Below are 22,959 nucleotides of genomic sequence, written 5' to 3' on the forward strand. Positions count from 1 at the left end.
CAGAGTGGATTACAAAGCATTTTTATCATTGCCAAATGTTCTGTTAGACAGAGTGGACCCAGAACCACCTTCTTGCTTTACATTTTACCCCTTTTTCTGTGTCCTCTCAAAATAGAGCAAGTTCTATGGAGGTAGATCCCTCATCTCTTGAATCAGCACTGAATCACTAAGGCCTAAAACTGCCTGACACAGTAGAGTGGTTGCCTAATAAATGATTTGCATTATTCACTGAATGTGTAAATAAGCCCCCTGGAACTCTGAAGTGGACATGCAGGGCATGAGAACATGTGTGTACACACACATACATACAGATTAAAGGAAAGCAGAAACTTCCTCATAAACTTTATTGCTCTCAAAAACCCAACGGTGGGGAACTTCCCCCCAGTATAGGTAGGCTACTGATGTTCAAGTTCAAAGGCTCCAAGAGGACCCATGAGGTACAGTTCATAACTTTCTGAGGGAACTGAACTTTCAGGATGATCTCATTCTTGCTGCTTTATGGCTCTGATAACAATGGAGGAAATAATGAGAGTGGAGCCCACCAGGATGCTTGAGATGCTGAAGCCCAAGGCCAGTCTGGAATTTCTCTGTGCTTTCCTCTGGTCCCCAAGGATGTTGGCTTCACGGGTCTGTGGGGATGAAGGCAAGCTGGTGGCAGTGTTTCCAAGGAGAAAGGGGATGAGGGAAGGGCATCCCTGGGGAGAGGTGGGGTGTGAAAGACCAGTAACAGCGGTGTGGGGGTGTAAAGTGCAGGGGTCAGCACCTCAGTGGAAAAAGGAAGAAAGAAGGGAGCCAGGATGAGGGTGTGGGTCTGGGCAGAACACAGGAGTGGGGAGCAGAGAGGGGGCTCCTGGGGAGGAACAAGGGCAGCTACGTAGTGAAGCAGGAGTAAATCCCCCAGGAGGAAGAAAAGGGGATTGTTAGGGAGGAGCAGGAAGGTGGGATGGGACAGAGAAGGCAGATCTGGGGGCTACAGGAGTTGGTGGTAGCTGAGTGGTGCCCACCTTGAAGGAGAACAAGAGGGCCGGGATTGCCAGCAGAATGAAGAAGAAGAAGGAAGTGATGGAGAGAAACAAATAATCTTTCTCCGGGGGATTCAAGGGCACCAGGATGACTGGCTGCATCGGGTAGACCTTCTGCATCGGGTGGACCTGCTGCAGTGGGATAACCTGCACTGGAGCAATCTTGGACTCTCGGTCCTTGGGGTCAGTCTCAGTAGCCATGACCTTGGCCAGAGGAGGAGACGCTGAGCAGGTGCAATCTGTAGACGAGGGAAATGGGACCCAAAGAGGGGATATCTGAGTTCCCAAGAAATGAAGACTGTCCGAACCAATCCCTCTACCCAGACAGGCACTGAAAACGAGACACTGCCCCAAACCAGGGGGCAGCACACCAAACCAGAACCCACCATACCATATATGTGCCTATATAACAGTTTCGATTGGCCCTATAGCACGATTCAACCCTCCTCTATCCTCTGGTAACTCCTCTGTACCCTGCCCCATTACCCACTCCGTATCTCCCTCTAACTACTTTCCTCCGCTTAACTCTCCCAACATCCTCCACATATACACACTTAAATTTTCTGATAACCCATCACAAACCTAGTTAACGTGTCTAGGACTTCCCTTCACCTCTCAGTCCCGGAGGCAGTCTCGGGGATTTGAGTTACTGGGCGTGGTTTCCCTACTGACCACCACTGCATTATGATTGGCTGTTCCCGTATAGTTGTGCCGCCCGTGCTCAGATCCGGCTTCTGATTGGTTCAGTGTAGGTAAGTGATGTTACCTAGCCAATCCCCTTTCTTCTTGACTTCTTAATTGATTCCGTGAAAAACTGGACTAGGTATTCGCCCTTTATGTTGTCGTTCCCAACTTGAATTCCTGATTGGTTCAACATACAGTGTGTGGGTCTTACTTCCAGATTGAATCTGAGTGCAAAAGGCCTATTGATATGCCTACAAGGAGCCTATTGAACACTAGACTTAGGCTGGGCACTGAGGACGGTGTAGTAACTAAGTCAGACAAGACCATGGCTTTCCTGGAATTTACAGTCGCTGGGAGAGAAGGGGAAAAAACACCCAAACAAAAAGGTTAAACGATTTAATGGAAGATTAAGACCTACGCGGAATAACTAGAACGGGGAGGGAGAGGGACTCCCAGGGCCCACACGGGACTGCGGGGTGGGGTTGAATAGGCAGAAAACGTCCCTCTGAGAAGGAACATCTAAGCTGAGACCTGAAGTACAAGAAGAGCCATTCCCTAGAATATTCGGAGGAAAGAGTTTCAGGCAGGGGGAAGAGCAAGTATTCATACAAAGGTCCTGGGGTAGGAAGGAGGTTGGTAAGAACAGGAACAGAAACAAGGGCCATGAGGCTGGACTCAGTGATAGATCAGGATGCATAAACAGACACACAACTGCACATATTCAAACACACACACAGTCTGCAAGCCAGCAAGTCCTCCTTAGAGTTTTTCACTTTGACGGTTTCCTTTGAATTAATAGCCTTGTATGTGGCGCTGGTGCAAGAAAGTGAACTGCCTGCACTCATCCCCTTGAACAGAGGCTGAATGATCGAAGGATGCCTCTGTTGCTGGTTCCTTGGCTTAGAGATTCTTAGGTTGAGTGTTTCTTTTGGCTTTTCCAGGCCATCAGAAAATACAGCTGAGAAAATTGTAAGATGTTGAGAACCCTCATGATTCCATATTCAGCAGAGTGACCCATATTGAAAAGGTCTCATCTGTGACCCACTTGTTCTCGTTAGCTTTCCTGGTCTGTGATGATGGAAGGGAAATGTGCCTTCACGATGTTTGCTTTGGGAGAACTTTGGGGATGGGACCAAAGCCATGATTGAGAGTGACAGCCTTCCAGTGACAGCCCATAATGTCATAGTATGGAAGAGATGCAGAGGGTGGGGGCTGTCAGTAAAGCATGACACAGGAGAGCGGCAGGAGCTCAAAGAATAATCAGCCTTGATAGAGAAAGCCAGAGATGGAACCTCCAGGGGAAGAATTGGACTAAACAGTGTTTTTTAAAGCATGGTCCTCTGACCAGCAGAGCCAACATCACCTGGAAATCTCATTAAAAAGCAAATTCTTGCCCACCCCCAGACTTTCTGAGTATGAAACCCCGGTGGTGCCTGAAATCTGTTTTAATACACCCTCCATGCAATTCCAATGCAAGCTAAAGTTTGAGAAATACCAGACTAGAGGAATGAATGAGAAAGTGTGCAAGTGCCAAGGACCCTCTGAGATCTTCACTTTGAACCCCGGACTTTGTCTTTAGGAGGTTCTTTGGGTTCTGGAAGTACAGAGGCTCTTCAGCTTAGGGTTTTATGTCCAAAAACAGTGGGAAAGGATAACATAATAGTTTCAAGGTTGTGGCCATCAGCCATTGGGAGAATCTCCTCGGCTTTGCTCTAAGAAGTGGGAGAGGTCAGCCAGCAGTTGATGGGGCAGTAGAAGTGAAGGAATGCCATCAGAATCTTCTGGAGGGCTTCTTGAAACAGTTTTCTGAGCTACATCCCCAGAGATCAATTTAGCAGGTCTGGGATAGGACCAATGAATTTGCATTTCTAACAGACCCCTAGGTGTTATGCCTCTGACCCTGAAATTGCCAGTTGAGATTCCCCTCTGGTAGCAACCTCTTTCATTAGGTTGCCTGGGGAAGAGGAAAAAGAAGCAGGGCTCCCAATTTCTGAGGTTGGACCTAGGGAAAACCAAGGACAGGGTAGGTTTTCTACATCCCCCACCAGCAGAGCAACAGATTAAATACACCAAGATTCTACCTTTCATGCATGTTCAGTTGTGTCCAGCTCTTTTCAATCCCATGGACTATATAGCCCACCTGGCTCCTCTATCCATGGGATTATCCTAGCAGGAATACTGGAGTGGGTGGCCATGCCCTCCTCCAGGGGATCTTCCCGACCCAGGGATCGAACCGGTGTCTCCTGTGGCTCCTGCACTGGCAGGCAGATTCTTTACCACTGAGCCACCAGGGAAGCCTGGGTAAGATTTGTTGGCAACCATTTTGCATGTTAGAGAATTCTTGGAATGGGGGAAGTCTGACATCCAAGTTGTTATTCAATGGATACTACACTTTTTATGAATACTAAATTTAACAGCTGACAAAATTTAACAGTGATGACATTGGTTACATTGTTATGAGATTTATTTGAATTTTTATGAATTCCAAGTATTCAGTCAATAATTGTGAAGCCAATTTGTGTACGTGTGTATTTGTGACTCAAACTTTTTCTATGAGCATCCTTTGGACAGCCAGGTAGTCAAACCAGTCAATCCTAAAGGAAATCAACTCTGAATATTCATTGGAAGGGCTGATGCTGAAGCTCCAATACTTTGGCCACCTGATGTGAAGAGCTGACTCATTTGAAAAGACCCTCATGCTGGGAAAGATTGAGGGTAGGAGGAGAAGGGGGCAACAGAGGATGAGATGGTTGGATGGCACTATCGACTCAATCGACATGAGTTTGAGCAAACTCCAGGAGATAGTGAATGACAGGGAACCCTGGCATGCTTCAGTGGGGTCAGACATGACTGAGTGACTGAACAACAACAAGAAAGCTCATTCTGGCACTGTGTCCAAAACAGAAGGAAACATTTGCCATTCTCTTCATAATGGGTACTCAGGAGCATAAGTTTGTTGCCTGCTGCTCCCAAGAACCTCCTATCTAGCCTGTGAAAGGAACCTGCCACCAGCAGCCTGCAAAAGAACATTGTGACTCTCCCAAGGGACCTCAGAAGTTCTCTAATTGACCATCTAATTAGCTTAGGGGCTTCCATTGAATTTGTGGAAGAGAAGAGTTCTTTATTAAAGAGAGAGGTCTCTAACTGATCAAGTCAGGAAGCAACAGTTAGAACTGGACATGGAACAACAGACTGGTTCCAAATAGGAAAAGGAGTATGTCAAGGCTGTATATTGTCACCCTGCTTATTTAACTTATACGCAGAGTACATCATGAGAAACGCTGGGCTGGAAGAAGCACAAGCTGGATTTGCTGGGAGAAATATCAATAACCTCAGATATGCACACGACACCAGCCTTATGGCAGATAGTGAAGAGGAACTAAAGAGTCTCTTGATGAAAGTGAAGGAGGAGAGTGAAAAAGTTGGCTTAAAGCTCAACATTCAGAAAACAAAGATCATGGCATCTGGTCCCATCACTTCATGGGAAATAGATGGGGAAACAGTGGAAAGTGTCAGACTTTATTTTTTTGGGCTCCAAAATCACTGCAGATGGTGATTGCAGCCATGAAATTAAAAGACACTTACTCCTTGGAAGGAAAGTTATGACCAACCTAGATAGCATATTTAAAAGAAGAGACATTAGTTTGCCAACAAAGGTCCGTCTAGTCAAGGCTATGGTTTTTCCAGTAGTCATGTATTGATGTGAGAGTTGGACTGTGAAGAAAGCTGAGTGCCGAAGAATTGATGTTTTTGAACTGTGGTGTTGGAGAAGACTCTTGAAAGTCCCTTGGAGTGCAAGAAGACCCAACCAGTCCATCCTAAAGGATATCAGTCCTGGGTGTTCATTGGAAGGACTGATGCTGAAGCTGAAACTCCAATACTTTGGCCACCTCATGCGAAGAGCTGACTCATTGGAAAAGACCCTGATGCTGGGAGAGATTGGAGGCAGGAGGAGAAGGGGACGACAGAGGATGAGATGGCTGGATGGCATCACTGACTCAATGGACATGGGTTTGGGTAAACTCTGGGAGTTGGTGATGGACAGGGAGGTCTGGTGTGCTGTGATTCATGGGGTCTTAAAGAGTTGGACACCACTGAGCGACTGAACTGAACCCTACAAAATTTATTAGTTAAATTAAATTATTTTTTAAATTATTTATATATATCAATAATTTTAAAATATTCAACAAATCTAAACTTGATATACAGTGCATGCATGCTGCATGCTAAGTTGCTTCACTTGTGTCTGACTCTTTGCAACACTATGGACTGTAGCCCACCGGGCTCCTCCACCCATGGGATTCTCCAAGCAAGAATACTGGAATAGGTTGCCATTTCCTCCTCCAGGGGATCTTCTCTACCCAGGGATTTGAACCCGAGTCTATTATGTCTCCTGCATTGGTTATTTACCACTAGTGCCACCTGGGAAGAATCAAAATAAACAACAAATTTGTTGGTCCATATAATTAAATAGAAAATTTAATTCAGAGAAAAACAAGAAAACAACAACACAAGGAAAAAAGTATTTAAAAGGTCCAGGAGATCTAATAGATAATAGGTAGGAATCTTCAGAAAAAGAAAGGAAGTAACAAGGTAATAATAAGATATAATTTTCCCAAGCTGGACCAAATACTGCTCGTGGAAAGAATTCACAAAGTTTCTGACAGAACGGTGCACAACACACACACACACACACACACACACACACACACACACACACACACACTCCTAGGCTTGTTCTGGTGAAGTTCCTGAATTCTAAGAGTAAGACAAACATCCCAGGAAGTCCTAGACAGTTCCTTAAATGGAGAGGCAGGGAATTCCCTGGTGGTCCAATGGTTAGGATTCCACACTTCCACTACAGAGGGCACAGGTTCAATCCCTGGTTGAGGAACTAAGATCCTGAAAGCCTTGAGATGGGGCCTAAACAAAAAAATTTTTTAAAAAAAGGAGAGAGAATTAGGCTGGTACCAGACTTACTGCCATCACTGAGCATGGACATGAGAAAATGGCTATAGACCATCGAGACAGTGACACAAAAATATTATCCCTAGTAAGATTGTTCATGTGTTCCAGTTATGAAACCTTTTTATTTTATCCAGGATTTAAGTTAACCACTCATGTATCATACCATAGGAAGTCCCGGAACTCTAACCCAACAAAAATTAAGACATCTCAAAATACAAGACAGAAAGGAGACAGAACAGTGGTAAGCAAGGTGTGTTTGTGTATGTTTTGAAAGCTGTTGTGAAAGTGTTAGTTGCTCAGTTGTGTCCGATTCTTTGCAACCCCATGGACTATAGCCAGCAGGCTCCTCTGTCCATGGGATTTCCCAGGCAAGAATACTGGAGTAGGTTGCCATTTTCTTCTCCAGGGGATCTTCCAGACCCAGGGATCGAACCTGGGTCTTCTACAATGGCAGGAAGATTCTTTACCAACTGAGCCACCAGGGAATGTATAGATAATCAAAACAAATGGGTTCATGTTGATGGTGAAACTGGACATTTGTAACCTGTGTTCCCATTTTTTAAATCAGAGAGATATGTTCTCTGTCATTTCTCCCCTAAAACAAAAAGGGAGATAAAAACATGGATTCCAGGAACTAACAACTATAAGAAAAAGTGTGACACCCTAGGAAGACTGAAGGCTGCCTCCAGCTGGTGTGGAGTGTTCATAAGGTGCACAGGTGGCCACAGGTGGTATGGAGCAGAAAGTGGCTGGAGGGGCCAAGGCTTAATAAATTGAAGGAAAGGTCAGCATGCATGCAGGAGCCAAGGCTTAATAAATTGAAGGAAAGGTGAGCGTGTATGTGTGTGTGTGTGTGTGTGTGGTTTTTGTTTCCTAAAGGTAACCTTTGAAGTTTTTAAAGTATTTATTTACTTATCTGGTGCACTAGTTCTTAGCTGTGGCCCTCAAGATCATCAATCTTCATTGCTGTATGCAGGATCTTTGATTGCGGCATGCTAAGTCTTAGTTGCAGCATGTTGGATCTAACTCCCTGACCAGGGATTGAACCTGGGCCCCTGCGTTGGCAGCGAGGAGTCTTAGCCACCAGGGATCTCAAGTTCTCTCTTCTTTTTTTTTTTTTTTTTTAACTTTTTGGCTGCACCATGAGGCATGCTCGATCTTAGCTGCCCAACCAGGGACTGAATCCACACTCCATGCAGTGGAAGCACCAGAGGGTAATCCTGGAGTTTTAAAAACAATTTATTGAAGTATGATAGGTCCACCCTGACTCAAAGAATCTGCCTGCAATGCAGGAGGACCCAGGTTTGATCCCTGGGTTGGGAATATCCCCTGGAGAAGGGAATGGCTACAGACTCCAGTATTCTTGCCTGGGAAATCCTGTGGACAGAGGAGCCTGGCGGGCTACCGTCCATGGGGTCACAAAGAGTCAGACATGGCTGAGCAACTAACGCATCACTGAAAAGTGCACGTATCAGAAAGGTACAGCTCAGATCTTTTCCAACTGAACTCATTGGGTGAAAGTAAAAGTGAAAGTGAAGTCGCTCAGTGGTGTCCGACTCTTTGGGACCCCATGGACTGTAGCCTACCAGGCTCCTCCCTCCATGGGATTCTCCAGGCAAGAGTACTGGAGTGGGTTGCCATTTCCTTCTCCAGGGGATCTTCCTGACCCAGGGATCGAACCCGGGTCTCCCGCATTCCAGGCAGACGCTTTAACCTCTGAGCCACCAGGGAACTCCTTCACTGGGTGAATACACACCCAATGTATTCTGGCATTCTACTGTTTATGGGCATTTGGGTAGTTTCCAATCTGGGTTCTTAGGAATAAAGTTGCTATGAATATTCTAGCACAAGGATCCCCAACCTCTGGGATCTAATACCTGATGATCTGAAATGAAGCTGATGTAATAATAATAGAAATAAAGTGCACAGTAAATATAATGCTTGAATCATTCCCAAACCAACCCCTCCCCTTGCCCAAGTTCATGGAAAAATTGTCTTCCATGAAACTGGCTAGCACATCTTTTGGTGTGTTAGCTGTTCTAGCACATCTTTTGGTGAATATATGTACACATTTCTTTGGGTATAAATCTGTGGATGGAATGGCTGGGTTGCCAGAAGGATGCTTTTCAGATCCTGCTCTTGACTTTGATGTAGTTGCCTTGAGGACGTCATCGGCTGTACCTTTAGAAGTCGGCAGCAACAGTCCAGGCTGGTGGTGTTCATGGAAGAGTTAGGGAGTAAACCCCTCACCTTTGAACATTCACTCACTCCTCCAGCCTACTGCTTTCAAACTTCCAGAACTGAATGATTACAGTTCAGAGAGGTGACCTCCTTCTGTGCTGCTCTTCCTGCTGGGGGACAGAGGAGTGGGGGACAGAAACTAGTGGTAAGCATGCCTAGGACTCTCTCTCGGGGCTCAGCCATCTGCTGCCTCCTAAAATTCACCTCTACTTGCACAATTAGAAAACCCAGCTAATCCTCCCAACGTTTAGAACTCAACACCTATGTCCTCAGAGACGAATTATTGGAACAAGATGGACTAGGAATTGGAAATCACCATGATCAGTTCACAGAGGGGAGTTACTGACAAGTAGAATGCAGGGCATTTGGTGTTGAAAATCTTCAGTATTAACACATTTTCAAGACCTAGAGGTAAGAAGAAGTGTGGTATCAAAGTGTTTGAATACGTATGCACATGGAAATGCATAAAGGTAACTGAAAGAGTTCAGAGAAGGCAATGGCAACCCACTCCAGTACTCTTGCCTGGAAAATCCCATGGATGGAGGAGCCTGCAGTCCATGCGGTCTCTAAGAGTCGGACATAACTGAGCGACTTCACTTTCATGCATTGGAGAAGGAAATGGCAACCCACTCCAGTGTTCTTGCCTGGAGAATCCCAGGGGTGGTGGAGCCTGGTGGGCTGCTGTCTACGGGGTCGCACAGAGTTGGACATGACTGAAGCGACTAAGCAGCAGCAGCAGCAACTGAAAGAGTTACAATAAAATATTGTCAGCAATTACCTGGTGGCTCAGTGGTAAAGAATCCACCTTCCAATGTAGGAGACATGGGTTGGATCCCTGAGTCAGGAAAATCCCCTTGAGAAGGAAATGGCAACCCAGTCCAGTATTCTTGCCTGGGAAATCCCATGGACAGAGGAACCTGGCAGGCTACAGTCCATAGGGTCCCAAAGAGTCACACATGACTGAGCAACTAAACAGCAACCTACGAGAGGGGGAAAGTGATACCAGGACCAGCCATAACATGAGCTTTTTTGTGAGAATATATTTGTGTGGAAGTTGTGCAAAAAAAAAAAAAAAAAAAATTCTATGGGACTTCCCAGGCAGTTCAGTAGTTAAGACTCCAAGCTCCCAATGTAGGGAAGAGAGGGTGGGGGTTCAATCCCTGGATGGGGAGCTGAGATATTGCATGCCAAGGCACTGCCACATGGCGTGGCCAAAAATAAGTAAAATTAAATTTTAAAGTCTCAGGTAAAGAAACAGTTTTAATGATCCAGAGGAAAAAGAGAATAAAAAATGACCTGGCCAATTTGGCCACGGGGGAATTCTGTTGAAAGCAGTTAGAGAGTTCTGGAGAGTCTGGGAACAATTCGTGAAGGGGCACATAGATAACTGAGCAAACAGAACCAACGGAGGAAGGAGGAGGAGGAAGGTGAGGAGAAGCAGGAGGAAGAGGGAGAAGAGAAGCAAAAATCAGAGGAGAAAGAAGAAGAAAAAAATCTGAAGGAGTCCAGGCAGATGGGTTGCTTGGCTGTTGAGTTTAAAAATTAGTTCAGAGTATGTAATCACCATAAGTGGCTTCCCTGGTGGCTCAGACAGTGGGTTCAATCCCTGGGTCAGGAAGATTCCTCTGGAGAAGGGAATGGCAACCCACTCCAGTATTCTTGTCTGGAGAATTCCATGGACAGAGGAGCCTGGCGGGCTACAGTCCATGGGGTTGCAAAGAGTCGGACACAACTGAGTGACTAACGCTTTCACTTTTTTCGCTTTTAATCACCATGAACCACCATGCTCAGTAATGGAGCATACTTACACAGGCCTAATGAAATATAATCCCTATAAATTGAATAAAAATGGTAGTCCCGTTCTGCAGGAAGTAGAGGGGAGAGAAAAATGTGTAGGTATTATATCTGTGTGTTTCATTATAATAATTCAACTGATGATGTCTCAAGATAGAATAGACATTTGGGGTTTGTTCCCTGGTGGCTTAGCTGGTAAAGAATCCGCCTGCAATTCGGGATACTTGGGTTTGATTTCTGGGTTGGGAAGATCCCCTGGAGAAGGGAATGGGTACCCACTTCAGTATTTTGGCCTGGAGAATTGCATGAGCTGCGTAGTCTATGGGGTCGCAAAGAGACACGACTGAGCAACTTTCATTTTCACATTACGTGTTGGTAAATACCAGATGAATGCCTGAGAGTGGAATGCAGGTTGGGGGGAGTTACGAGCTGAAGCAGAGAAGACTAGTTGGCTTTCCAAGTATTATAGCACAATATGACTTTTTTGGATTTGGCTGTTCACCCTGACATAGGCCATCCTGACTCGACATGGCTCTGCAGATGAATGTGACAGCCCCAGCTTAGGCTGGTCTGGGGAACGACAGGGATGGCTGACGCTGACCATCCAGAGCCACCGACACAACAGACAAGTAGATATAATCTCCTTTCCCAGACACACCCATAACATGGAGCAGTATTGCACAACAGCATTGTAACAGCTAAGGTCAAGGTTAACCATAGACTAGCACTTTCATTCTCTCCTTCACTCATTATTTTCCATAAACCTTCCACGACGAGTCTCTTGTTGGGTATGATTTTAAAGCCGTAACCCCGGATGTCTAAGCAATGTAACTCTATTTTCCTGCATTTACACAGGTTAGGGTGGATTAAGTTATGGAAATAGGCGGATCATATATAACATGGAACAACATAGTAGTTTATTCTCTGCTCCCATCATGGGAGGCGGTAGGGCAGTAGTAATCTCAGGGAGGTAATCTTAAAGTGGAGTCCCTAAGATTCAGGGACTGAGGCAGATGGGAGCTCTTCCATCTCTATAACACGTGACCTTCAAATCACCAGGGGTATCATTTGCCCAATCAGCTAGGGGAGGAAGAAAAAGACAGAGTGCCTGTGCGGGAGATGGGTTAAGGCCAGGGTTATTTGTAGCACACATCATTTGTGATCACATTCCGTGACACCAAAGACAATCTCATGGCCACGCAGGGGAACCTAGGAAATGTGACTGAGTCATGCTCCCAAGAAGAAAAGGAGATGGGCATGGAGAAAGAGTTAGCGGTCTTTCCCCTAGCTTTTCAATTTGTTTCTACTGATAATTCCCATTCCCCTTGACTGTGGAAACTTAATTCCACTAAGCCTAAGGTTTCTTGTGCATTTAGGGTTGTCCGTGAAGCTAGGGCCCCAGAAGAAACCCCTGAGTGTTGTCGATGGGATCATCCTTGATCTCTATTTTCATTCATTCTGGATGGTGATTGTGTTGTCCCTGGTTTCCCTCTGACAGTCACTGTCACTCAGGCACTTGGCATTCTGTAAGCCTCCACCTCCTCCTCACCAAGCTGGGACATGAAATATCCTACTTGGCTGTCAGAGACCATTTCTTCCTAGACCTCCACACCATACAGCATATTTTCTTTGAAATCTTAAAGCCTCTCTAGGATTTGTATGTGCAGTGGGAATATAAGTATTAAGCAGGGTCTTTGACACCCTGCCCCTTCCTGAGATGAATGTTATTAGGGGCATTCTGATGGATATACTGGCATCTAGAGACACGACTGGAGAAGGCAATGGCACCCCACTCCAGTACTCTTGCCTGGAAAATCCCATGGACGGAGGAGCCTGGTAGACTGCAGTCCATGGGGTCGCTAAGAGTCGGACACGAATGAGTGACTTCACTTTCACTTTCCCTTTTCACACATTGGAGAAGGAAATGGCGGCCCACTCCAGTGTTATTGCCTAGAGAATCCCAGGGACGGGGGAGCCTGGTGGGCTTCAGTCTATGGGGTCGCACAGAGTAGGACACGACTGAAGCGACTTAGCAGCAGTAGCAGCAGAGACACGACTGAGCGACTGAACTGAACTGAGTCTTTCTCTACTTCCTTATTCCGTAAATAGGCAGCCATTTTCATTTCAGGATTAGGGGAGAGGCAGTCCTGATCAGCTCTGCTGGCAATTCGACTATTTAGTTCTTGAGGTCTTTCTTTCCTAAGAGTTTGGCTTTTAAATCTCAAAAGCTGGAGGAGGTTTCTATTTTCCCTCCCTTCTCTGAGACACTGGAAGCCTGGAATTCCAGTTTGAATGAACCTAGAGAACATTAATTCAAATTCCTAAATACCATTCTACATGGGCAATTATTATATCTATTTTACAAAGGAATCAGTTTCCAGAAAATTATCTTGTTGAAGGATATACAGTTTTTAAAGTGTCAGAAGTGGAATGTAGACCTACATCTGCCAGATTTCTATGTCTCTGTGCTTCACCATTAGGTCATTCTGATTTTCACCTGATTTGGGAAACACATAGCCCTAGAGAAACACAGACACGTACACACAGGAGAAGCTGGAACATACCCTTCGATTTTATTGGTTTAAATAAATATTTTCCTGAAAGAGCAGCCCAGTATCAAGGCGCTTAAGGCATCTAGAGCATCGAAATGAATATGTCCAAGATGGATAACGACGGAGCTGGACGCCAAGAGCATAAAGTAGTGTTTTCCTGGGCTAGAGGGTTGCTTGGATGTTGAGCTCCTTGGCTGGTAGGTTTTCTGGCTAGGGGATATCCAGCTGTTGTTTTCTTGCATGGTGGCTGATCTGGCTGGTTAGTGTCTTGGTGAGCCCGTCCTGTTGGGGTGGGTGAACCCGTCAGCTATTGGGCCTGGACTTCAGACAAATAGAACTAAGAAATAAATGATGCCTAAACCGATGAGTATGGCGAATACATCCAGCCAACCAGTTCGGCCCGAGTTGATATAAGCTTCTTCCCATTGGCTTTTCTTGTTGGCCTGTCTGGTCTGTAGGAATGGGAGCTTTAGATTTGGGTTTCTGAGTCGAGCCTAGTCACACCCCTGGGTAATGGCTAGACACCTCTCCGGTCAGGAGGGGAAACCCCTACCCATATCCCAGGACAGGAGCAGATGCAATGGGGACAGCAAGGGGGCACGTAGAGGACAGCAAAGGGGGCAGGTAGAGGACAGGATGGGCCCAGGTTTAGGCACTGGTTTACCTTTACGCTGAATACGAGTGCAGTTATTCCCAGGGGAGGGAATAAAATTACGGCCACGATGGTCAAACACAGGTAATCCGGGGCATAAAATAACAATTCTTCTTTCGTCTGTGTAATCACTGGTGGCTGAGCCTCTGCACCCGGTTCCCCTGGAGCCGCGGGTGGCTGGCCTGGGGCGGGGGGCGGCGCGCCGGCGTCGGCGGGTATAGGGGTCATGATTTTTATACCCTAAAAGACTCCAAGTATCTTCAAAACGGAGCCAAACCCGCTACGCCTCCCCTTGTTCTATCGAGAATCCCAAGACCCAGACCCCAGACCATCAAGGGCCAGTACTTCACAATGGAGAAATCAGAGCAGGTCCTGATTGGCTGCCCGTGTGAGGGGGCGTGGTCCCACGTTACTCAGCTCCTCCAGGATTCAAGAGGTTGGGTGCGTACTGAGGCGCTTCAGTCCAGTCCGACTCTTTGCGACCCTGGACTGTAGCCTGCCAGGCTTCTTTCACTTTTCACAGGGTGCTCCATCCTTAGTCGGGACACTGACTCCGCCCACCCTGATAGGAATTAGTTGCAAGCCATAAGGTTGGATTCCGGCTCCTGCTTCCTGCAGATCCCTATCTGCATTCAGGGCAGGAGGGAGTATCAGGGACTGCACCCAAGAGCTGTGGGAGTGAGGAAGTAGATAAACCTCGTAAGAAAACTAGGCGCGGGCCTTCCTTTGGTGGCTAAGACTTCCGGACCTGGGTTTGATCCCTGGTCAGGGAACTAGATCCCATATGCCACAACTGAAGGTCTTTTTTGAGTTTAATGCCATCTAATATTCAGGTATGACCTAAATGAAATCCCTTATGATTATACAGTGGAAGTGAGAAATAGATTTGAGCGACTAGATCTGATAGACAGAGTGCCTGATGAACTATGGACGGAGGTTCGTGACTGTACAGGAGACAGGGATCAAGACCATCCCCATGGAAAAGAAATGCAAAAAAGCAAAATGGCTGTCTGGGGAGGCCTTACAAATAGCTGTGAAAAGAAGAGAAGCGAAAAGCAAAGGAGAAAAGTAAAGATATAAGCATATGAATGCAGAGTTTCAAAGAATAGCAAGGAGAGATAAGAAAGCCTTCTTCAGAGATCAATGCAAAGAAATAGAGGAAAACAACAGAATGGGAAAGACTAGATCTCTTCAAGAGAATTAGAGATACTAAGGGAACATTTCATGCAAAGATCGGCTCGATAAAGGACAGAAATGGTATGGACCTAACAGAAGCAGAAGATATTAAGAAGAGGTGGCAAGAATACACAGAAGAACTGTACAAAAACGATCTTCACGACCAAGATAATCACAATGGTGTGATCACTCACCTAGAGCAAGACATCCTCAAGTGGGCCTTAGAAAGCATCACTACGAACAAAGCTAGTGGAGGTGATGGAATTCCAGTTGAGCTATTTCAAATCCTCAAAGATGATGCTGTGAAAGTGCTGCACTCAATATGCCAGCAAATTTGGAAAACTCAGCAGTGGCCACAGGACTGGAAAAGGTCAGTTTTCATTCCAATCCCAAAGAAAGGCGATGCCAAAGAATGCTCAAACTACCGCACAATTGCACTCATCTCACACGTTAGTAAAGTAATGCTCAAAATTCTCCAAGCCAGGCTTCAGCAATACGTGAATCGTGAACTTCCAGATGTTCAAGCTGGTTTTAGAAAAGGCAGAGGAACCAGAGATCAAATTGCCAACATCTGCTGGATCATGGAAAAAGCAAGAGAGTTCCAGAAAAACATCTATTTCTGCTTTATTGACTATGCCAAAGCCTTTGACTGTGTGGATCACAATAAACTGTGGAAAATTCTGAAAGAAATGGGAATACCAGACCACCTGACCTGCCTCTTGAGACACGTATATGCAGGTCAGGAAGCAGCAGTTAGAACTGGACATGGAACAACAGTCTGGTTCCCAATAGGAAAAGGAGTACATCAAGGCTGTATATTGTCACCCTGCTTATTTAACTTATACACAGAGTACATTATGAGAAATGCTGGGCTGGAAGAAGCACAAGCTGGAATCAAAATTGCCGGGAGAAATACCAATAACCTCAGATATGCAGATGACATCACGCTTTTGGCAGAAAGTGAAGAGGAACTAAAAAGCCTCTTGATGAAAGTGAAAGAGGAGAGGGAAAAAGTTGGCTTAAAGCTCAACATTCAGAAAACAAAGATCATGGCATCCGGTCCCATCACTTCATGGGATATAGATGGGGAAACAGTGGAAACAGTATCAGACTTTATTTTGGGGGGCTCCAAAATCACTGCAGATGGTGATTGCAGCCATGAAATTAAAAGACGCTTACTCCTTGGAAGGAAAGTTATGATCAACCTAGATAGCATATTGAAAAGCAGAGACATTACTTTGCCAACAAAGGTCCATCTAGTCAAGGCTATTGTTTTTCCAGTGGTCAGGTATGGATGTGAGAGTTGGACTGTGAAGAAGGCTAAGCACTGAAGAATTGATGCTTTTGAACTGTGGTGTTGGAGAAGACTCTTAAGAGTCCCTTGGACCGCAAGGAGGTCCAACCAGTCCATCCTAAAGGAGATCAGTCCTGGGAGTTCATTGGAAGGACTGATGCTGAAGATGAAACTCCAATACTTTGGCCACCTCATGCGAAGAGTTGACTCATTGGAAAAGACCCTGATGCTGGGAGGGATTGGGGGCAGGAGGAGAAGGGGACGACAGAGGATGAGATGGCTGGATGGCATCACCGACTCGTTGGACATGAGTTTGAGTAAACTCTGGGAGTTGGTGATGGACAGGGAGGCCTGGCGTGCTGTGAATCATGGGGTCGCAAAGAGTCGGACACGACTGAGCGACTGAACTGAACTGAACTGAATACATATTGATGGAATGATGGAAATAAGAAATCACCATTGTGGTAGGCAGAATCTAAGATAACTCCAAGATTCCTGCTCTCTGGTACATATGTACCTGCTCCCAGTTGTTCATTAAGTACCAATCTGTGTGCTGCTGTGAGAGGATTTTGTATCTGTAATTAAAGTCCCCAATCAGTTAATGGTAAAATAGGGAGAATATCTTCAAAGGGTCTAACCTTATCAGATGAGTTCCTAAAAAGGACTGGATTTTACTGGCAAAGATTCCCAGGCATGAGGCAGCTTAGAGGCAAGGAGGACTCTCCCCAGCTGGCTTTAACTCAGTAAGGATCACATGGCAAGAAATGCAGGCAACCTTTAACTCAGACTGGCCCCCAGCTGAAAGCCAGGAGGGAAATGGGGATTTTAGTTTCACAACAATAAGGATCTGAATCCTTACATAACCATGATTCATTTGGAAGAGTGTCCTAGCTCCAAATGAGAACGCAGGCCAACACCTTGATTTTAACCTTATGAAATGGTGAGCAGAGAACCCAGCCATTCTGACCTACACAGAACTCTACGTTAACAAACTTAAGTTTGTGGAAATTTCTTATGCATCATTAGAAAACTGACAATCATTCAAACACCATAGTAACTACTAACTCAGGTGAAAACCATCAATGGATGCTAATGCCACTGGGTTTTAGCTGATATTAATGGTTCCCTTGGTTTTAGAGGAAAGTGAAAGTGTTAGTCACTCAGTTGTTCAACTCTTTGGGACCCCACTGACTGTAGCCTTCCAGTCACCTATATCCATGGGATTCTCCAGGCAAGAATACTGGAATGGGTAGCTATTCCCTTCTCCAGGGGATCTTTTCAATGTAGGGACTGTACCCGGGTCTCTGCATTGCAGGCCGACTCTTTCTCATCTGAGCAACAAGGGGAGAGGGTGTGATTCCAGCACTGGCATGAACCTGTGTGCCTTTCTTCCTTCTGGTGAAAAAACTATTAGAAGGATAACAGGGACAATCGCAAAAGAATAAGCAGCTGCAGGAAAGCAGATTCTCTTCCATACCATGAGCTGGCCTCATCCAAGTTTATATCTAACCCCAGAAAACTGAACAAACTTTAAGACACTCAGACTGCAACATTATTACCATGTCCTATGACTGTGATTTTTAACTTCAGTGTTCAGTTTTGATAAGACATCTAACTTATTTCAAGTGTATTAACAATACTTATTTCAAGTGACTTCACAATCCTTGAATTGATATTCTTCATTTCCTGAACGAGAGATGCGTTTGAATTTTCAAGTCAGAAGGAGAACTGTACGCATGGTTCCTCTTTTCTCACAGATATGTGAATTAAGAAGAGAAAACCAGTTCTCTCCCACTCAAGAAATACTCCCTAAGAACCCTTGAGAGACCTAGATTTCTTATTGAAATGAAGAGTTTGGGAATCCAAGGCTCACTGAAATCAAGAGTACACTCAATCTCCTATTTTTAAAAATATTTTTATGGAAGTGCATAAGCATGCCTAATCATACATGTATACCAATACACTTTCACACACAGCATACCCATGGAACCTGCTCCTGAAAACAAGGCCCAGACCAAAGACCCCCCATGCCCTCTCCCAGTTACTTCTCCACAGATGAGAACCTACACCCTAATTTTCTCTCCCTCTTTTTAATAACTGCTTTGGGGGTCACATCAGGAATTACAAACTTCACTATGGGGACCCTCCAGTTGGATATAAAGGTGATTTCCATCTTTTGGCTGCCACAAACAATCCTGCAAAGAACACCCATGGGCATGCTTCTCTGTGCAAGTGAGCAAGTACCACTTAAAAATAGATCCAAGAAGTGGGATTGTAGGGTCAAAGTATAAGGATTTTTGTGGTCATCATACTATAATGACTTCTGCAAAGGCTTCACTAAGTCACACTTCCAATTCCAGTGTGTGAAATGATTGTTCTTTGTCTTCTTGTCAGCACGCAATGTGCTGAGTGGGTGAGAAGTTATACAATAGCTCTGTATTGCTTTAATTTACATTTCTATGATGAATAGGGGGCCTTTCCAGATGGCTCAGTGGTAAAGAATCCACCTGCAATGCAGGAGATGCATGGAGATCAATCCTTGGGTCAAGAAAGTCCCTTGGAAAAGGAAATGACAATCCACTCTAGTATTCTTGCCTGGGGAAATCCCATGGACAGAGGAGCCTAGGCGGGCTACAGTCCATGGAGTTGCATAAGAGTTGGACATAACTCAGTGTCTAAAAGAAGAAGAAAGAGATGAGTAGGGAGTTTGATCATTACAATGGATGGAGTTGTGTCCCAAAAAATTGATGTGTTGAAACCCTAACCCCTAGTGTGATTATATTTAGGGATAGGAATTTTAGGACATAATTAGGATTAGATGAGGTCATGACGGTGGGGTAATCCCGGTGGGATTAGTGCCCTTATAAGAAGAGACTGTGAGAGCTTGCTTCCTTTCTGTCCACCATATGAGGACAGAGTGAGAAGGTGGCCTTTATCTCTACAACTAGAGAAAGCCCACACAGCAATGAAGACCCAGCATGGCCAAAAATAAATAAATAAAAATTGTTTTTAAAAACAAAGGTTTAAAAAAGAGGAATGAACATCATACATGCATCAGCTTGGGTGAATCTCTAAGGCATTATGCCAAGTGACAAAAAGCCAGTCTCAAAGTTTCAGTTCAGTTAAGTTCAGTCACTCAGTTGTGCCCGATTCTTTGTGACCCCATGGACTGCAGCACGCCAGACCTCCCTGTCCATCACAAACTCCCAGAGTTGACTCAAATTCATGTCAGTGATGCCATCCAACCATCTCATCCTCTGCCTTCTCCTACTGCCTTCAATCTTTCCCAGCATTAGGGTCTTTCCCAGTGAGTCAGTTCTTTGCATCAGGTAGCCAAAGTATTGGAGTTTCAGCTTCAGCATCAGTCCTTCAATGAATATTCAGGACTGATTTCCTTTAGGATGTATCTCCTTGCTGTCCAAGGGACTCTCAAGAGTCTTCTCCAACACCACAGTTCTAAAGCATCCATTCTTCAGTGTTCAGCTTTCTTTATGGTCCAACTCTCACATCCATACATGACTACTGGAAAAAAAAAAGATAGACCTTTGTTGGCAAAGTAATGTCTCTGCTTTTTAATAAGCTGTCCAGGTTGGTCATAGCTTTTCTTCCAAGGAGCAAGAGTCTTTTAATTTCATGGCTGTAGTCACCATCTGTAGTGATTTTGGAGCCCCCCAAAATAAAGTCTGTCACTGTTTCCACTGTTTCTCCATCTATTTCCCATGAAGTGATGGGACCAGATGCCATTCTTAATTTTCTGAATGTTGAGTTTTAAGTCAACTTTTTCACTCTCCTCTTTCACTTTCATCAAGAGGCTCTTTAGTTCTTCTTCAATTTCTGCCATAATGGTGGTGTCATCTGCATATCTGAGGTTATTGATATTTCTCCTGGCAATCTTGACTCCAGCTTGTGCTACATACAGCCCAGCATTTCTCATGATGTACTCTGCATAGAAGTTAAACAAGCAGGTGACAATATACATCCTTGACGTACTCCTTTCCCGATTTGGAACCAGTCTGTTGTTCCATGTCCAGTTCTAACTGTTGCTTCTTGACCTGCATACAGATTTCTCAGGAGGCAGGTCAGGTGGTCTGGTATTCCCATCTCTTGAAGAATTTTCCACAGTTTGTTGTGATCCACACAGTCAAAGGCTTTGGCATAGCCAATAAAACAGAAATAGATGCTTTCTGGAACTCTCTTGCTTTTTTGATGATCCAGCGGATGTTGGCAATTTCATCTCTGGTTCCTCTGCCTTTTCTAAATCCTGCTTGAACATCTGGAAGTTCACGGTTCATGTACTGTTGAAGCCTGGCTTGAAGAATTTTGAGCATTACTAGCATGTGAGAGGAGTGCAATTGTACAGTACTTTGTGCATTCTTTGGCATTGCCTTTCTTTTTTTTTTTTTTTAAGTGAATATACAATTTATTTAACATTCAAACTTCATTAAGACATGTGCAATATGGCAATTTTACTGGGGGTTTAACCCTACCTAGGATGATTGCTTGCTGGGGCTTAGCAACAGGGTCCAGTTCACACTTAGCACTAATTAAATACTTTATTGAATAAATATAATACCAAACAAAATGCATTCAAATGCTAAAAAAAAATCAATTTTAAAGGCCTTTCTATTCAGGCTAATGACAAACACAATAAAGGCAGATATGCTAGTTTAACATAATTGGCTGATTTTATACAGCACTTATATCTTTTAGTCCACAAGTATATTATTAAATGATAGAGAACATCTAATACAACCATTTCTACAGAACTAGGAAATACATTTCTAAGAAAGAAAGATTTTACAGACCCCATCTTTTATACCCACCCCAACAGTCTAACTCTAAAGAGGATAAAGCCAATGACTTTCCTCACAAGAGCTCACGACTAATGTCGCTTTGCTATCAAAATCTGTATTTCTGATCCGTTATGAGCATTGAGACAAGATTCAAATATTCCCAACGAAAGAAGCACAATGCACGTTGTGATCGCCTATTCAGCAACAGCGAGCACTGCATTCAAAACTATCTCATCCCAGGAATTAAATAAGGTCGGCCACATTCATTGGCATTTCCTCCACTGTAGTATTGTAGAAAGTCTCAATGTCACGAAGAATCCTCTTGTCTTCTTCAGTAACAAAGTTTATAGCCACACCTTTCCTCCCAAATCGACCCCCTCTGCCAGTTCTGTGAATATAATTTTCACGATTGGTAGGTAGATCATAGTTTATAACCAATGACACTTGTTGCACATCAATTCCACGAGCCAACAGGTCAGTAGTGATCAGAACACGGCTTGACCCTGATCGAAATTCCCTCATGATAACATCTCTTTCTTTCTGGTCCATGTCACCATGCAGGGCAGAAACTGTGAAGTCCCTGGCATGCATTTTCTCTGTGAGCCAGTCCACCTTGCGCCTTGTATTGAGAAAAATAACAGCCTGTGTAATTGTCAGTGTCTCATACAAGTCACAAAGTGTATCCAACTTCCATTCCTCTCTTTCAACATTAATATAAAACTGTTTGATTCCTTCAAGGGTCAATTCTTCCTTTTTCACCAAAATTCGAATTGGATCTCTCATGAATTTTTTGGTCACTTCCAACACATCCGTTGGCATTGTGGCAGAAAGCAACACCACCTGAATACTAGTATTTAATTTTTGGAAAATCTCATAGATTTGATCCTTAAACCCTCGGCTCAGCATTTCATCTGCTTCATCCAAAACGAACATTTTGATCCATTTTGGAGAGAGATATCTTCTGTTTAACATATCAAACACTCTCCCTGGTGTTCCAACAACAGTATGTGGTGCTTCAGCCTGCAGTTTTTGCATTTCATTTCGAACATTTGTTCCACCAATGCAGGCATGACAAGTTGCTCCCATATAATCTCCAAGTGCCAGAATTACCTTTTGGATCTATTGAGCCAGTTCTCTGGTGGGGGCCAATACTAGTGCTTGGGTCTCCTTGAACTCAATCTCCAACTGTTGCAGGATGGAAATAGCAAATGTGGCTGTCTTGCCAGTACCTGACTGAGCTTGAGCAATCACATCATACCCTTTAATACATGGAATAATAGCTCTCTGCTGAATAGCTGATGGCTTCTCAAAACCATAAGCATAGATGCCCCGAAGAAGAGACTCCTTTAAGTTCATATCATCAAAGTTATCAACAATCTCATTCCAGTTGCTCTCGATGACACCATCGGGGTCCCTTCCCTCTGGGCCGCCATGTTCTCTGCTGTTATAATCCGCGGAGCCACCAGACATGATCCGAAAAACCACTCAGTGCCGGACTGAAAAGGTGGCATTGCCTTTCTTTGGGATTAAATGAAAACTAACCTTTTCCAGTCCTGTGGCCACGGCTGAGTTTTCCAAATTTGCTGACATATTGAGTGCAGCACTTTCACAGCATCATCTTTGAGGATTTGCAAAAGCTCAGCTGGAATTCCATCACCTCCGCTAGCTTTGTTCATAGTGATGCTTTCTAAGGCCCACTTGACTTCGCATTCCAGGATGTCTGGCTCTAAGTGAGTGATTATACCATCATGGTTATCTAGGTCATGAAGATCTTTTTTGTATA

The 22,959-nt window shown here is 44.6% G+C and overlaps 1 protein-coding gene and 2 pseudogenes across 3 annotated transcripts; all 3 read right to left on the reverse strand.

The window, feature by feature from the left end:
- Positions 1-330: 330 nt before the first annotated feature.
- On the reverse strand, positions 331-6,692 carry LOC147353665 (uncharacterized; annotated as a pseudogene). Its single transcript, XR_015144964.1, has 3 exons — positions 6,687-6,692; positions 1,005-1,261; positions 331-629 (listed from the first exon to the last, which is right to left on the reverse strand). The product of XR_015144964.1 is annotated as an uncharacterized LOC147353665 (transcript).
- A 6,571-nt stretch (positions 6,693-13,263) lies between these two features.
- Positions 13,264-14,231, reverse strand: PMIS2 (PMIS2 transmembrane protein). Its single transcript, XM_086352239.1, has 2 exons — positions 13,926-14,231; positions 13,264-13,713 (listed from the first exon to the last, which is right to left on the reverse strand). Exons 1-2 carry the CDS (start codon positions 14,139-14,141, stop codon positions 13,585-13,587), a joined length of 345 nt encoding a protein of 114 aa, XP_086208365.1. The 5' UTR covers positions 14,142-14,231; the 3' UTR covers positions 13,264-13,584.
- Positions 14,232-20,769: 6,538 nt separating this feature from the next.
- On the reverse strand, positions 20,770-22,680 carry LOC147353667 (eukaryotic initiation factor 4A-II pseudogene; annotated as a pseudogene). Its single transcript, XR_015145827.1, has one exon. The product of XR_015145827.1 is annotated as a eukaryotic initiation factor 4A-II pseudogene (transcript).
- Between the last annotated feature and the right edge of the window lie 279 nt (positions 22,681-22,959).

Source organism: Bos grunniens, chromosome 18 (assembly GCF_055505025.1).
Source record: "Bos grunniens cultivar Pamir isolate PY7600 chromosome 18, Bosgru_T2T1.0, whole genome shotgun sequence".
Classification (NCBI taxonomy): Eukaryota; Metazoa; Chordata; class Mammalia; order Artiodactyla; family Bovidae; genus Bos; species Bos grunniens.